Below are 14393 nucleotides of genomic sequence, written 5' to 3'. Positions count from 1 at the left end.
CAAATATGAAACAAGTCTGGCAGGGCTTGTTTGTATTTTGCATCAAAGTTCATTTGTTTTGGTTGAATTAGACAGTATTTTGACAGACAATTTCATAGAAGCCGAAGCTCGTGGACTTCTTAAAGGTTTAAAAGCCATTGATAAGCTAGGTTGGATTAACATACTAATGTGAAATGTGTCATAGGAATTGCAGGACACGATCAAGGAACCCCCTGGATCTATAAGGTCTTGGCACTTAGTTTATATTTCTTAGTTGGATTTGTACTCTCAAACAATTATTTTTTGTAACGATGGGGATTCTTACGTCTTCTTATTGATTTGTAAACAATATTATCTCTCTGCTTAGTTAATTTTATCTTCTCTTCAAAAAAAGAAAAAAAAGAAAAAAATCAGATCATCTGATCTTAAAATGCAAGTTGCACAAGAGATAACTACCCTCTAATTAATCTCTCTTATTAGCATTGAAGAAATTTGTATCTCTTAGCATTTTGATATAAAAAAAAAGAGAGGATAAAAGGCAACAATCATGGGTTAATGTTAGGGAAATAATGAATTAACCCATAAATTAACAGTTTTCATATAGGTATATTAAGTAGCTAAAGGTAGAGATATGTTAGCATCAAAGCAATATATGTGCTAAGCAATTGGTATGGACATATATGAGCTTTTCCCGTTTCACCTTCACTATAGGAAGGGCAAGAAGAGAGGCATTTGCAAGTGGTTTGTGCTTCTGTTGAAACACAATCACATCCAGCCCTTATGGTTCTTAATTGAAATTTTTCGACGCAGAAGTCCTTGCAAGCTACGGTGGTGCACTGTTCTTCCATCGGAAATTCGTCGTTGTGAAGTTCACAGCTCTCCCCTGTGTGTATCGCAAGTAGAGTAAAAAACTCAAATATCCATTCATAAGCATACAAATAAGTTCAAAATTCTAAACGCCAAATACCAACACCAAATCATTCAAATAAAAATCTTCAATAATGACATAACCCTTAAAACTAGGTTTATATGTACTTTTTAAACCGGTCTAGGTGGTACCAGATCCGGTCATATCCTTATTGGTCTTTTGTTCTGGAACCATTGGGGGATCCATCTTAGAACTGGCCCAACATGTTTATTAATCGGTTCCAAAATCAGATCCAAGAACCGTCCCATTTATGAATGAGAGGTCTGGTCCTAAGTTTAAGCGGGTTAATTCCAAAATGGTTCCCGGTTTCGATTCCAAATTGACATCCTTACCCCTACATCCCTAAGAAGACAAGGGATTGAGGGACTAAGGGGAATGCCATCTCCCAACCCCATCCTACCCATTGCCGCTCCTACCTCAAACCCATCTGGATTCATAGATGGGCTATTAACCCTATAAATAGGCTAAAGTCCAGCATGACTATCAGAACTAATGGGCTGATGAATACCCATCTGTTATGGCCCAATCTCACCAATCTATCAATTTCCTGCCCAGACCCACAAGAACTCGCATAATTACCCAATTATTAGGGGTGACAACGGGCCGGACTGGGCCGGGCTTGCCTGTCTAGGGCTCTTAAGGTCAGTCCAAGCCCAGTCCGACCCTGTCAGGGCCCAACACACCCTCAACCCGACTCGACCCTGCCAGGGTTTACCCAAGCCCGGACTGGCTCTGATTGACCCTGATAGGGCCGGTCTGGTCCTGATTGATTATGAATAATATACAACGGGTGGGCCTTGAAATATATTATATTGATATATAATAGATGGGCCTTGTAATATTGATATATAAAATATACAGGGCTGGGTTCAGCCCGATGTCTCAACCCAGACCAGGCTCGGCCTTCCCAGAGCCAAGGAAATGGCAAACCCAGCCTGACCCTATGTTAACCCCCGGCCCGACCCAGCCCTGTCCGGGTTCAGGGTGCGTTAGGGCGAGCCTCTCTCTCTTTCTCTCTCTATTTACGATTCATTATCTAGGCTTCCCATACCCAAATTAGTACTCGGGTATCAACCCTCTCTCTTAACTGAAAAGGGGAATTATTATAGTTTATAATTTTTTATTTGACTCTAATATGTACGGTTTCGTGATAACATGTGTCCTTTTGCTTCCAATGAAATGCTCTTCCATGCAACCATTAAGATTGTTTAGAGGGCATTTGTAAAAGAAAAAGATACGTGTCATATATGATGTCATCACAACTGGTCTAGCAAATGAAGGAAACCCAATAAGGAAATCCATCAACAGAACTGGTCTAGTAATCCAATACCTGGTCATCCTTTTAACCAACCCATTACCTTCCCAAATCATAATCATACTCAAAATCAAAACAAACAAAACAAAAACAATTTCAATTCTTAAAGAAAGACATACCAAGCCAATAGAATAGACTGAGTAGAACGATAAAGCACATTACAAGCGCCCCTGATTTGTTCATTGTCTTGTAACAAGGAGAGAAGAAGCTGCAACAGCAACCAGAGAGACAGAGTGAGAGAGAAGAAGAAGAAAAAGAAGAAGAGGGAACAACAATGGAATGGTGTTCCTTGGTGTCCAGAAATGCATTGGTGGGAAGCTATTTATTCTCATAAATTAGTCAAAATTGGTTGTAATACAGAAGGATTGAACAATAAAAAAAGGAAAAAGAAAGGAAAAGAGAATAATGACTGTTGGTCATAGATTTCTCTTTCTTTCCTTTTCTTTCATTTGTCGGCTGAACAAGGGTTTTAGACTTGAGAGTTCGAACAAAGTCAGCACAAATATAAACAAGAATAAAGCTTTATTCTGTTATGCTTATGATTATGTGCTTAATATAAAACGTGATTTGAATAATAAATAGTCATTTGGGGCCCTAATGGCATCTTCCCACATGCTTCTCATGATGGTAATTAATAATTAATTTGTTTATGATATGAAATAGTATCCGTTTGCTTGAGCTGTGGGACAACATTGTCTTGAATTGAAAGAAGTAGGGAAATTCTATTCCAAAAAATTAAAGAAAGAGGAACGGTGACTGACATCTTACACGTAAAGTCAATAGTGATGAATAAAATAATATATTTAATGAAAATATAAAAAGAAATCACATATTTAATGAGAGAGAGAGAGAGCGAGAGAGAGGCGAGTACGACAAAGTTTTAGTGCATGGTATCACCATTGGTATCGATCGCCACCACTAGTGGTATCAATTACCACTGATACTGATACGGATCAACTGTATTAAGCCAAGTCAGACTATTTTCCCTCTTAAAAAATACCGATATAAGATTTTTTGGACCATTTTGCCCTCGGTATTGGCTTCCGATATGACCAATCTGATCTCAATACCTAAAACCATGGAATGAGGAGAGTGGAGAGATTGTGAGAGGGAAGTAGACACTTTTTATCATATTATATTTATAAAATTGCTATGGTGATACTAACAGAGAAATGGGATAATTGACCAATGGCATAATTTTTTTTGTCTTCTTTATTCTATTTTGTAGTTTGTGTGAAATCGACCAAGTGAATATTAAGATTGATGCATAAACCCATTACCTATAACTATAATTTTTCTTTAATACACAGAGCCCAGTAATGGTGACCATTCATGTATGTCTTTGCATCATTTCACTATTGTGTACATACTATAAGTCTCGAGTGTCCAATGCTTTATTTTGTCACTAGGCAAACTTCAATTGGACTAAAACATGACATGTGACTAGGTAACTTGGAGTTTATCTGTTTACAAAATTTCGACTTATGTACACAGTAGGTATAAGCTAAAGAACCTAACCTGATTTTAGTTATACCCTCCCCCACCCCCCTTCCCTCCAAAAAAAATAAAAAAAAAAATAAAAAAATAAAACTGATTTTTACCCTTCTGTAGTCCCCTTTTTTGTACTCCTTTCCTCTCCTCAGTTTATTAATTGATTCCAATCTAGATCAAGAACCAAATTCCAAAGTTGAGAATATCCTTTAAAAAGGTTGAGTTCTGATTAATCCTTATTAAACTTCTAGTGTGAACCTACTCTAACACTATCCAAAAATCAGCTTGGAGGATCATTAAACATATGATCTAAGCAATCTTTTCTGAAGCATTTTTCACTCTCTAAGAAACTGTTTAGGATTGTGTAAACAGAATATAATTCATTCTATACTGCAAGAAATATACTGCAAGTGTTATTAACTATTCTGTTTTATTTTTTTAAAAGACAAAGCTATTTCTAATTTCTAAGTTTGGCTTTGTTACGTTATAGAGATGACACATTGATTCCATCTTTTAGGTATTACTATTTGTCACATGAGAAAGGAATACTTCCATTTTATGGTAGAATCTGGTATTGTTCTTCTATTGCACAAAACTAAAAAGGTCCCCCATAAATATCAAAGCTAGGGTTTACACTGCTTGCCTAAAGAAAAGAAGTGGATTCTACCATGTTGGAGTATAAGTTATTTTAATAACCAAATCCTATTAAGAACTGTGATTAGCTAGATTAGGATCTCCACAAGTGTTTGAGCATTGTAAACAGGCAACAGATTAGTAAAAACGAATTCATCCCATAGGAGTTGGGGTGTCATTTTCCAGCCTGAATCGGTTTGTATCCGACCGGTTCATGCCAAATTGAATTGAAATCTTATCGATTTAGTTTCGGTTTGGGGTTTTATGAAACCGGAACCGCAATGGACTGACTGAAATCAGAAACTGAATCGATCACCCAAAAAATGATAAAAAACCATTAGTTGTTGGGGTATGATTGTATTCCGTCACTTGCATAAGTGGGCTAATTCCGAAGGGCCATTAAGAGGCTTAGGTCTTGAAGGGTCCGAGGACTTGAGGTTAAAATTTTTAGGGCTATATGGGTATTTGAGTAGATTATCTGTATAGGGCTTACTACATATTTATAGCAAGGGTTCTTTCTCTATAATCCATCTAAAAGAAGTGTGAGGACGAGCGGCTGTAACCCTATTCTCTATTAGTGTCACGACCTGTCAGCATAAGCCCGTGGGCTAACCTCACTTTGACCATGGACTCAATCCATTAAGCCAACCGCAGGTCCAAAGCCCATAATCTAGAACATTTCACAGTTGTGAGGAAGAGTTCTGAAGACAAGATATTTAGAGAGGCAAGATCTAGCCATTCGATCAAAGGACACTAGTACAAATCTCGACCATCCATTGTCTATAGTTGAGCTTATAAATTAGGTGGACTCATTTGCCGTCACCAAAACACAAGCATTGTAACAAACTTTTTTTAGTGCAATATATTTCTCAGGCAAGAGATCGCTGTCTGGGCATGTAGTCCCTACATTGGCCAATGGGAGCGTATGCAGCAGCATCAACATGAGAGATATTTAATTTCATGGAGGGCGGGCGGTAAATTCATGTGCTTCTGTGTCAAGGCATAGGGGCCATGCAACTAGGTAGTGTTCTTTTTCCGACACTTCTTTTCTCTCAAACTAACTATTTGTGTCAACGTGCATTAGACAGCTGAGTGGGTTGGCACACATCCCAAGGACAACACCAACCGTTTGATGTGCGCAGGATGCATTGGAGTGTTCGAGAGGATCTGGGTCTGAGATTGAGCGGGGCAGCTGTCATGGATTTGGATCCTCTCCAATGAGGGGATCGACCAATGAGGCATCCAACGGCTGGGTTGCCATTCACATATCCCAGCGAGCCGTGCATGTTGACTTGGCATGCGCCGGAATGTGTGTGCAGCAGCCCAACCGTTGGATGCCTCATTGAAAAATCCCCTCATTGGAGAGGATCCGGATCCAACTGTCATGGCCTTACAGATTCCCCTCCCCCAATTCCCACATCAACCAACCTTTGGGAGTATCATGGGCTTAAAAGTTGAGAAGGGAAACCCTAATAGGTGCATCTTTACGGTTGTGGACCGAAAAGTGCAATTGGCCCGTGGGCTCATGATGGTGGGTCATGATATTGGGCTATGTTTGGCAGCTTAATTAGGGTTTGGGCTAGCTTATAACTCACCTTGCCTAGAACGAGTCCAAACTGATGAAAGATAAGTAAACCTTAGGAAAAATTGGCCATGGTTTACTTTTATACAAGTAAACTTTTTCCATAAAAAAAAAAAAAAAAAAAAAAAAGGAATGTTTTATATATGTAAATTTATAAATCAATTTTTTGAAGTGAAAATTTTCAAGTAAAATCTTTCAGGTAAAATTTTACACCGAAACAAATAGAGCCGGGGTGGATTTCAGGACCAAACATTGTACCATATAGCCTACTTAACATGTCTAAATTTCTGTCCATAATTGGAGCATAAGACAAATGATTTAGTATATGGTGAGTGGTGTCGCCAACAGTGGTTGGTTTCGTTGGTTCAGGGAATGGTGGTCGCTAAAACCCTAAACCTGCAATTGATTCGAGTAGCAGGGGAAGAGGGTGTAAAGTTAGGGATGCCTTATGGGCGAAATGGTAAGCTCACACCCCATTAAGGGTATATTTCTCATTTTAAAGCATCAATGGCCAACACATCAGCAACTAACGGAAATGCTCTAATAGAGTGGGGCTGGTTGTAATAACTAACCTAAACTCAGGGGGTGTGATTGTATAATTTAGAAACACAGGGGTTGCTCTGTATTTATTACAAACCCCAGGGGGTGGCAATGTAATTTTCTCAAAAAAAAATTATAAATTTGGTTGATGTTATATTGGTTTGGGTATCCCAAACACAATATATGAAACATTAGACACATTTACCATAATTTCACAAAACGTCAGGTATCTTAGATGCCATTTACCCTTTACTTAATTTTTTATTATTAAATATTTGGATTTTTTTTCAAACGGATTTTTATCGGAGTATTTGGATTTTTTTCGGGATATCTCTAAACGAATACGGATGTGAATCAAATTCAGGTTTTCGGTTATCCATTTACAGGCATACGTGCAAAGCAGTGTTTCAACTAGGGGTGCAAGTTTGGCCCTGTAGGCCCGAACCCACCCTGGCCCGCTCTGAGCCCAAACAAGGCCTGGGCTGAGATATTTGGCCTTGAGGGCGGGTCATGGTTGAAAATTTTTGGCCCTGAGTCAGGGTCGGGTTGGACCAAGGTTGAGGCCTTGGGCTAAGCCTGGCCCGGCCCGACCCTGTTTTAAGTTGTACTATAAAATATATATTAATATAATATATATATTATAAACTTTAAACGTCACCCATATATTGTTATAAAATATATTATATATAAAGATAATAAGTGATATAATACATTTTATTACAGTGTTATTTTACGTAAAATTGATAATTTTCTCCCCGGGCCATTCCAGCCAATGCCTTTCCTTCCCCCTCCCTAGGATCAGGGCCAATCAGGGTCAGTCTGGCCCGACCCTGAGGGCGGGTCAGGGTTGGATTTTTCTGACCCTGAGTCACGGCCGGGTCGGGTCGGGCCTGGGCCCAGCCAAGGGGACTTAGGCTTGGGCTAGGGTTCTATAAAAGCCGGCCCAACCCGACCCGTTGCAGCCCTAGTTTCAACTGTAATTGAGAAATTTCTAGGACTCCAACACAAAGATTCCTTAGCAGACAGCATTAGTACCAACTCACTCACCTAAGTAGTGATTGGTCAGGTAGAATGGCATCTGTGTTTATGATATGTAGATAGATGCTTAACCTTGCATATTACTCTTTCCATTTGAGGCTTTATATCAATCTTTATTGGTGTCTTGGTTGTGATTATGAAGGAGAAACTCTAAATCCATGGAACCACAAGTATACGCAGCCGCAGTTGCAGGGGAAGAACATATCCTCTCCATGATGGAAACCCAACTTCTTCAACAAGTGAGCCCTCAAGGGAACACAGTGGCTCACATGGCAGCGAGCTTAGGACACAATTCCATCTTGGAACTTCTATTACAGCGATGCCCAACTCTTCTCTTCAAGCCAAACTCAAAAGGAAACACCCCTCTTCATGTCGCCGAAACCGCCGGTCGATTAAGCATCGTCAAGTTCCTTTTGGATTGTAATTCGAAAGACATCGAAAGGGGAGATGAAGCAAATAATCAAGAACAGTACTTGAGGATGCAAAATACAATTGGAAATACAGTCTTGCATGAGGCCATGGAAAACAATCATGAAGATGTGGCTAGAACCCTAGTTACAGCAGATCCAGTTTTGTCACATTTGGTTAACAAAGAAGGGAAGTCTCCAGCTTATTTGGCTGCAGAAGCTGGCCATCTACAACTTCTTGAGCACATGTTGGGGCTGCTTGTTGACAGTGACGACCCAGGAGATTGGAGAAGATCAGGAAAGACACTTCTTCATGTTGCCATCATCAAGAAGCATCGTGGTAATTACCTACTACCTGATGATTTGAAAGTGTTTTTTTTTAATGGGAAATTGATAACTTCTTTTTAGGGAAAAAGATCTCTACTTGGTGGTGTTTCCTAAGCCCTTTCACAGGGCACCATGAGATGACATCTCTGCCCTGTGGGTAGATATACTAGCTAGGTGTGCTCATCCATTTGCCCAGACACTTGTGTAGAGACCATGCAATCAAGTAGAGATCTCTTGCCCTTTTTTGTAGTACGAAATTGAAAAACTTCGTTAGATGAATGCTTGACATCATTTTAATCATTAATTATGGTTTTCTTTTAAATATCTGTAATTGGGTTTGAAGCTTGCCCTTATCAGTTGGGAATGTTAGTTGGGTTTGAAGCTTGGCCTTATCAGTAGAGTTCCCTAGTGCCTCTAATAAGAGGGGGTGGACCCCACTCGGGCAGTGTGTTAGGGTAGGGGGTAAGGTGGTCATTTTTGCCCCTATGAGCAGAACCGAACGAACTGTACCAGGTAGGGAACCTAAGAGGATAAAGATCCTATCAGTTGATTTTCTGAATAGAAGGAAGTTGAATTCTTTGTTGAAACCTTGAAGAGTTTCAATGTATTACATGCTTAAAAGAGCTTCCATCCCTTGCGTAAGTGTGCTGATTCCGAAAGGCAGTTAAGAGGTTGTATGGAGGAATCAACACACTTTGCATGGTAATCTCCTTTACTTGTGGGGCCACGATAAACTAGTGGGTGTTTCGGGGCAGCAACCCCGAAAATTTGTTAGGGTTAGTTGGGTATTTTGATAAAATATCTGTACAAGATTTTTGCGAAAGAATTATTTTTGGGGTTATATGGGTATATTTGGTAAGATTCCTGTATAGGATTTTCGTTATAAATTTGAAGCGAGGTTTCTTTCTCACTAATGTAATCTGGGAGAGTTTTGAGGATAAACAGCTAGTTATAACCTATTCTCCATTGATAGTGAAATAGATCTCATCTTACCGTGGACTAGGAAATATTGCAGAACTACCACATAAATCCTTGTGTGCACTGTGTAATTGTTTGTTTGCAATTTCCATTCTTTTCTGCATCGATATAGGTTTTGTTTTCTATGGTTCATGCATGAAAGAGTACAATAGTTGTTATTTAAGGCTTCAATTCATTGGAGTTTTAGGGTTCTTTCTTTATTTTGAAGTACAGAGATCATGAAAATAGTATTGAAGTTCAAACCACAACTCATCCAACTAAGAGATGCACAAAAGAGGACTCCACTTCACTATGCTGCACGCTTAAATTTTTGGGATGGGTTGAATGTGTTGCTCGACATGGATACTTCAGCTGTCTATCAAAGCGATGATAAAGGCTTCTTCCCAATCCATGTTGCTGCCCGTGAAGGCCACACTAAGATTCTTCAACTTCTCATCAAACGTTGTCCTGGTTCTTGGGAGTTGCTCACTGAACAAGAACAAGAGAATGCTCTTCATGTTGCTGCTAAAAGTGGAAAGGTAGAAATGGTTGGATATATTCTTAAAAATCCCATGCTTGAAAAGCTTCTAAATGAGAAGGAGAAAGATGGAAACACACCTTTGCATCTGGCGGCCATGGCCGGGCATTATAAAGTTGTTCATGTTCTCACAAGAGATGTTAGAGTAAACCTGTGTCTAAAGAATTACAATAAATTGACAGCCCTCAACATAAGTGAAGCAAACCGCATCAACAAGCAGGGCTCCCATTCGACTCTAAAGGCTAAAGGGGTTTTTTTTTTTTTTTTTGGTTTTTGGTTTTGATAAGCAGATCAATGTATTGCAAAGAGAGAAAAAAAATGTATTAAAATCCTCTGCAGTACTGGCAGGGCGACAGAGGCCATGTGTGCCATGTGTGCCACCTGGTCTCTGCTGTGCCGTCGGATGTGCACCGCCGCCCCGCCGGTACTGCAGAGGATCTTGGTCCAAAAAAATATGGGAGATTGTTCTCTGCACGCCTGAGAGTGCAGGCTGTGCCCAGACACATGAGTGGGTCATTTCGGCTATTCAGGGGGTGGGACAGTCATTTCGCCCATCCCCATGTGTCTGGGCGCATCCTGCACCCCCATCATAGAGAACATTTGGCTAAAATGTAAGTACATAAGCAAAGGCAGCCTAATAAGCCTTTTGGGACTACACTGCCCAAGACTCAAAGGGCTCCCAATCAGAAGACCAAGACCAAAACCCTAAGCCAAACCAACCCCACAAAACCCCAAGAACACAAAAGTCAAAATACCCATCACAACAAGGATCTGGATCCTCTACTGCTGAGCTGCTTGGCAGGACAGTGCTGCCCAGACACGGCACTGTGTGCAAAGACCGCCTTATCCCCACTCGGGCAAGGCGTTTGGGCAAGGGTATGGCGGACATTGCGAGCAGCACTGTGTCTGGGCAGCACGGTCCTGCTAGGCAGCTCGGCAGTAGATGATCCAAATTCTCACAACAATCATTCCCGGTATTATAACTCCTCCCAACCCACATCTTTATCCTCTCAATTTGCCTGCTCAACTTGACATCAAGTACATCTAACAGAGGGGGCAGAAATGGCTATCCTACCCCTTGCCTGAACACATTGCCCAAGGTGGGGTCCACTTCCCTCTATTAGATGTACTTGATGTTATTGAGAGGATAAAAATTCACTTAGGATGTACTCCCCATTTCAGGACTAAGTACAAGTTCCTAGAAGATTTCGACCTCTTAGGGATATCCACTCTACACAAATCCTCAACATCCACTTTTATATCTCTAATGATCGTCGTTTTATTTCTGAATAGTCGGAAGTTTCTCTCCTTTCAAATGTGACAGTTCTTGAATATGATTGATTATCTTTTTTCATTTTGTCATCCAGGACTTGACATGGATGAGGTTGATTGCTGTTGGTGCCCCAGAAATTGAGGAACTAGACCTCTTTGAAACACAAGAACCACCTAATCCGAAGGAACTACTAGATTATTACAAAGATTGGATCGACACTCTAATGGTGGTTTCAACTCTTATTCTAACAATAACCTTCACCGCAGGTCTTACAGTGCCTGGTGGCCTTAATAGTGATGGACCAAACAAGGGTATGGCATTAATGCTTAGAAAAGCAACATTTCATGTTTTTATGCTTAGTGATACCTTAGCTATGTATTGTGCCCTCATCTGTGTTGTGACTCTCCTTTGGGCAAAAATAAGAGATTTTAAGCTGATACTCTATACCATAAACAGTTTTGCCCTCCCCTTTTTGTCTCTATCACTTCTGTTGATGTCCATAGCATTCGGAGCTGGTGTATGCCTAGTAACAAGTGGGCTTGCTTGGCTAGCCATTGTTGTTCTTGTCATGAACATTATTTCTCTGATATATATGGTGTTCATCTTAATTCCACTTCTTTGGCCATATGTTCACCAGAAACGTGTCCAGATGTTGATACTCTATCATCTTTACCGAATGGTGGTGTCTATGTTTGAGTTTAGTGGTATCTTTGTTGTTTGAATTAGGAAAGAAATGTTCACCTTGGCTGGGGTTGTTCCTGTTGATGGCAATGTCGAAGGTTGGTCCTCCCTAGCTCTTCTGTTTCTGTATTTGTCTGGGTATGCCTGGACATTAATCGTGTATCTCTTTTTAAATTTTTTAAATTTTTTTTTATGGTCTCTTAGCGACATAACAAAATTAGATTGGGTTGTTGTCCTTTTGTAATCTTCGATGTACTTTAAGTGATGTATACAACAATAAGAAAGTGGATATATATCTTCCTTTATTTCATTTGTTTCATTCTCACTTTGAAACCCCAAATTTTGGTTCTTCATTGTCTATACTCCGTAGAGGTTAAGACATGACAAAATCCGATCAGGCTGAAACTTGGCATGTGAATCGGGGACCTTGAGATGGATATGTTCGTCAATTCTCAATCTCATCAAAATTCCACGTAGAAGAAGTAGGCCATGGTTACAACTAGAAGCTCAAATAAAGAGGAGGGGGAGGGGGAGGAGATGGAGAATGGATCATCTGCACGTATGTGCAAGTGAACGTACATCTCAAAGTCAATCACATGTTTATCTTGTTTTCATAAATGCGCCTCTTCCCCTTTTAAATGGCAAAACTAGGACAGGTGGTGCCTCTTACATGTACATGCACCTGTATGTACGTGCAGAGGAACCAAACTCAAGGAGATGGAGATGGGGATGGAATAAAGGGTTCAGCAATGTATCGAACTGGATCAAACGGGACTTTGATATAACCAAACCGGATCATAGGGTGGGCCACCTGTTAAATGATCCAAATACCCCTATTTTGGTTGGGCTGGATCCTCCAGTTTCCGCCACGACTGAGGAGAGCCAAATTCCTCATTACTAGCTCGATGATTCAGCCAACCAAAGTTGAACCTAACCGATTTAATGAGTGAAGGTATAAGAAGGCAACTTTATATATGTATTAATGCTTACCCACCTCATTATTGTCATAAAATGCCCCAAGATTCTTTTTTCCCTCATGTAATTGGGTGATCCAATTACTATCAAATAAAATGAAAGAGAGCTCTCCGTAGGGATCCGGATCCCACTAGATAACATCCTACGATACATTTGGAGTTTAGAAATTTGAAACTGGAAATTACATTATCAAGTAAACATTCAAATATTAGGTGTTTGGATGCACCATAATCTTGCAAAGTCAATGAAAAATTTGGTATCACCAGATTCATGGTCGTGGACTCGTGGTTCCAAATGGATTGCCGAGGACTGTGACTGCCTATTGTCACGACCCGCTAACATAAGCACACGAGTCAACCTCACTTTGATCATGGACTCGATCCATTAAGCCGACCAAAGGTCCAAAAGCTTGTAATCTAATGTTATTGGTGAAGCCTGATCACCGTTTTAATCCAAAAAGTACTGTGGTGTTTCTTCAGCTCGCCTTCAAAACTCGTCACAATGATCAAAAAGTGCATAAATCATTGTTTGTGGATCTTGTTGAGATCTTTGATTTGATATATATTTTGTCCTATGTTGGTTTGTATCTCAAACCAGATCAGGTGGGTTTTTTGGAGACAATTTTGTACTTTCGTGGGTTAAGGTTTTCTATATATTGTGGTTATCTCTTTGAGAGATGTAACAGGTGTGAGAGAAGGTTTGTTTTTTTCTTCACAGAAATAGTGGATTCGGACTATCGCTCGATCGTGAATATAGCCTTCTTTCTTGGGGGTGAACCACGTAAAATCGTTGTCGTGTGTGCTTGATTTCTCTAGCTCTCTCTCTCTCTCTCTCTTTGTTTTTTTTCTGCAAAATCGTCATTCGATTGCATTGTTTTCCTAACACCTAAAACGTTTCATACTTGTGAGGAAGACTCTAGCGAGATCAGATATTTTACTAGGCTAGAATTCTAAAAACAAGATATTTAAAGAGGCAAGATCTTAGCCATTGGATCAGAGGACACTTGTACAAATCTCGACCATCCATTCCACAAGGTTGAGTTGACTCAATACATAAGGTGGAAGACTTATTTATTTATTTTTTTTAAAGGTACGTATTTGTTCTATGGGGAGGGAGGGAAGATGAGAACCAAGAGGCTTGAACCCAAGACCTCCTAGTGGGTGGGCTTTTACAATTATAATTCAGGGTCAATCAAGGTCAATTAGAGTTGAGCGGGACTAAGGTAAACCCTAGCACGATTGGGCCTGGGTCGAGGATTTGTTAGGCCCTGATAGGTCAGGCCTAGGGTTGGGCAGATTTTAAGACCCCTAAGGTTGTGCTGGGGTTTGAATATGCCCAACCCAGTCATACCTGTTAACACCCCTAGTATTTTTAAACCCCCCTCCCAAAATAAATAAATAAAAGAAAGAGGCCATTGTATTATCAAAGCATTACTTAATATAATTATATTCCTTATTAATTTTCTTGTTAACAGGATTTCCTTAATTTTATTCCTTAGAAAAAAAAAAAAAAATTCTTGTGCTCAGGTGCTTCACGTGGGCTTTTACACTAAGAACTTCCACTTAGGGTTATCCATTCAATTAATCTACTCAACTGCACACATTTATCACCACGCGCGTCCATTACTTTTTTCCACAAAATCACAAATAAAAAATAAATAAAAATATCCTATTTGCAACTTGAAAGATAAATAATCACCAACCATAGAACTATAAATAAAGGAAAAGGG

General features: G+C 39.9%; 1 protein-coding gene and 1 long non-coding RNA gene across 2 annotated transcripts; one reads left to right on the top strand and one right to left on the bottom strand.

Annotated features, from left to right (window-relative positions):
- Positions 1–461: 461 nt before the first annotated feature.
- On the bottom strand, positions 462–2473 carry LOC122660865. Its single transcript, XR_006332795.1, has 2 exons — positions 2342–2473; positions 462–862 (listed from the first exon to the last, which is right to left on the bottom strand). It is a non-coding gene; the product is annotated as an uncharacterized LOC122660865 (long non-coding RNA).
- A 5191-nt stretch (positions 2474–7664) lies between these two features.
- LOC122663277 (protein ACCELERATED CELL DEATH 6-like) lies at positions 7665–11729 on the top strand. Its single transcript, XM_043858961.1, has 3 exons — positions 7665–8253; positions 9432–9985; positions 11103–11729. The coding sequence occupies exons 1-3, from the start codon at positions 7665–7667 to the stop codon at positions 11727–11729; spliced, it is 1770 nt and encodes a 589-aa protein (XP_043714896.1).
- Positions 11730–14393: the final 2664 nt, after the last annotated feature.

The sequence above is a fragment of the Telopea speciosissima genome, chromosome 5, assembly GCF_018873765.1.
Source record: "Telopea speciosissima isolate NSW1024214 ecotype Mountain lineage chromosome 5, Tspe_v1, whole genome shotgun sequence".
Taxonomy (NCBI): Eukaryota; Viridiplantae; Streptophyta; class Magnoliopsida; order Proteales; family Proteaceae; genus Telopea; species Telopea speciosissima.
Note: the sequence above shows the minus strand (reverse complement) of the source record. Positions and strands in the feature narration are given on the sequence as shown.

Coding starts and splice junctions, on each gene's coding strand:
- LOC122663277 (XM_043858961.1), top strand. CDS start 7,665: ATGGAACCACAAGTATACGCAGCCGCAGTTGCAGGGGAAGAACATATC. Junction 8,254..9,431: donor CATCATCAAGAAGCATCGTG/GTAATTACCTAC, acceptor TTTGAAGTACAG/AGATCATGAAAATAGTATTG. Junction 9,986..11,102: donor CGACTCTAAAGGCTAAAGGG/GTTTTTTTTTTT, acceptor TTTGTCATCCAG/GACTTGACATGGATGAGGTT.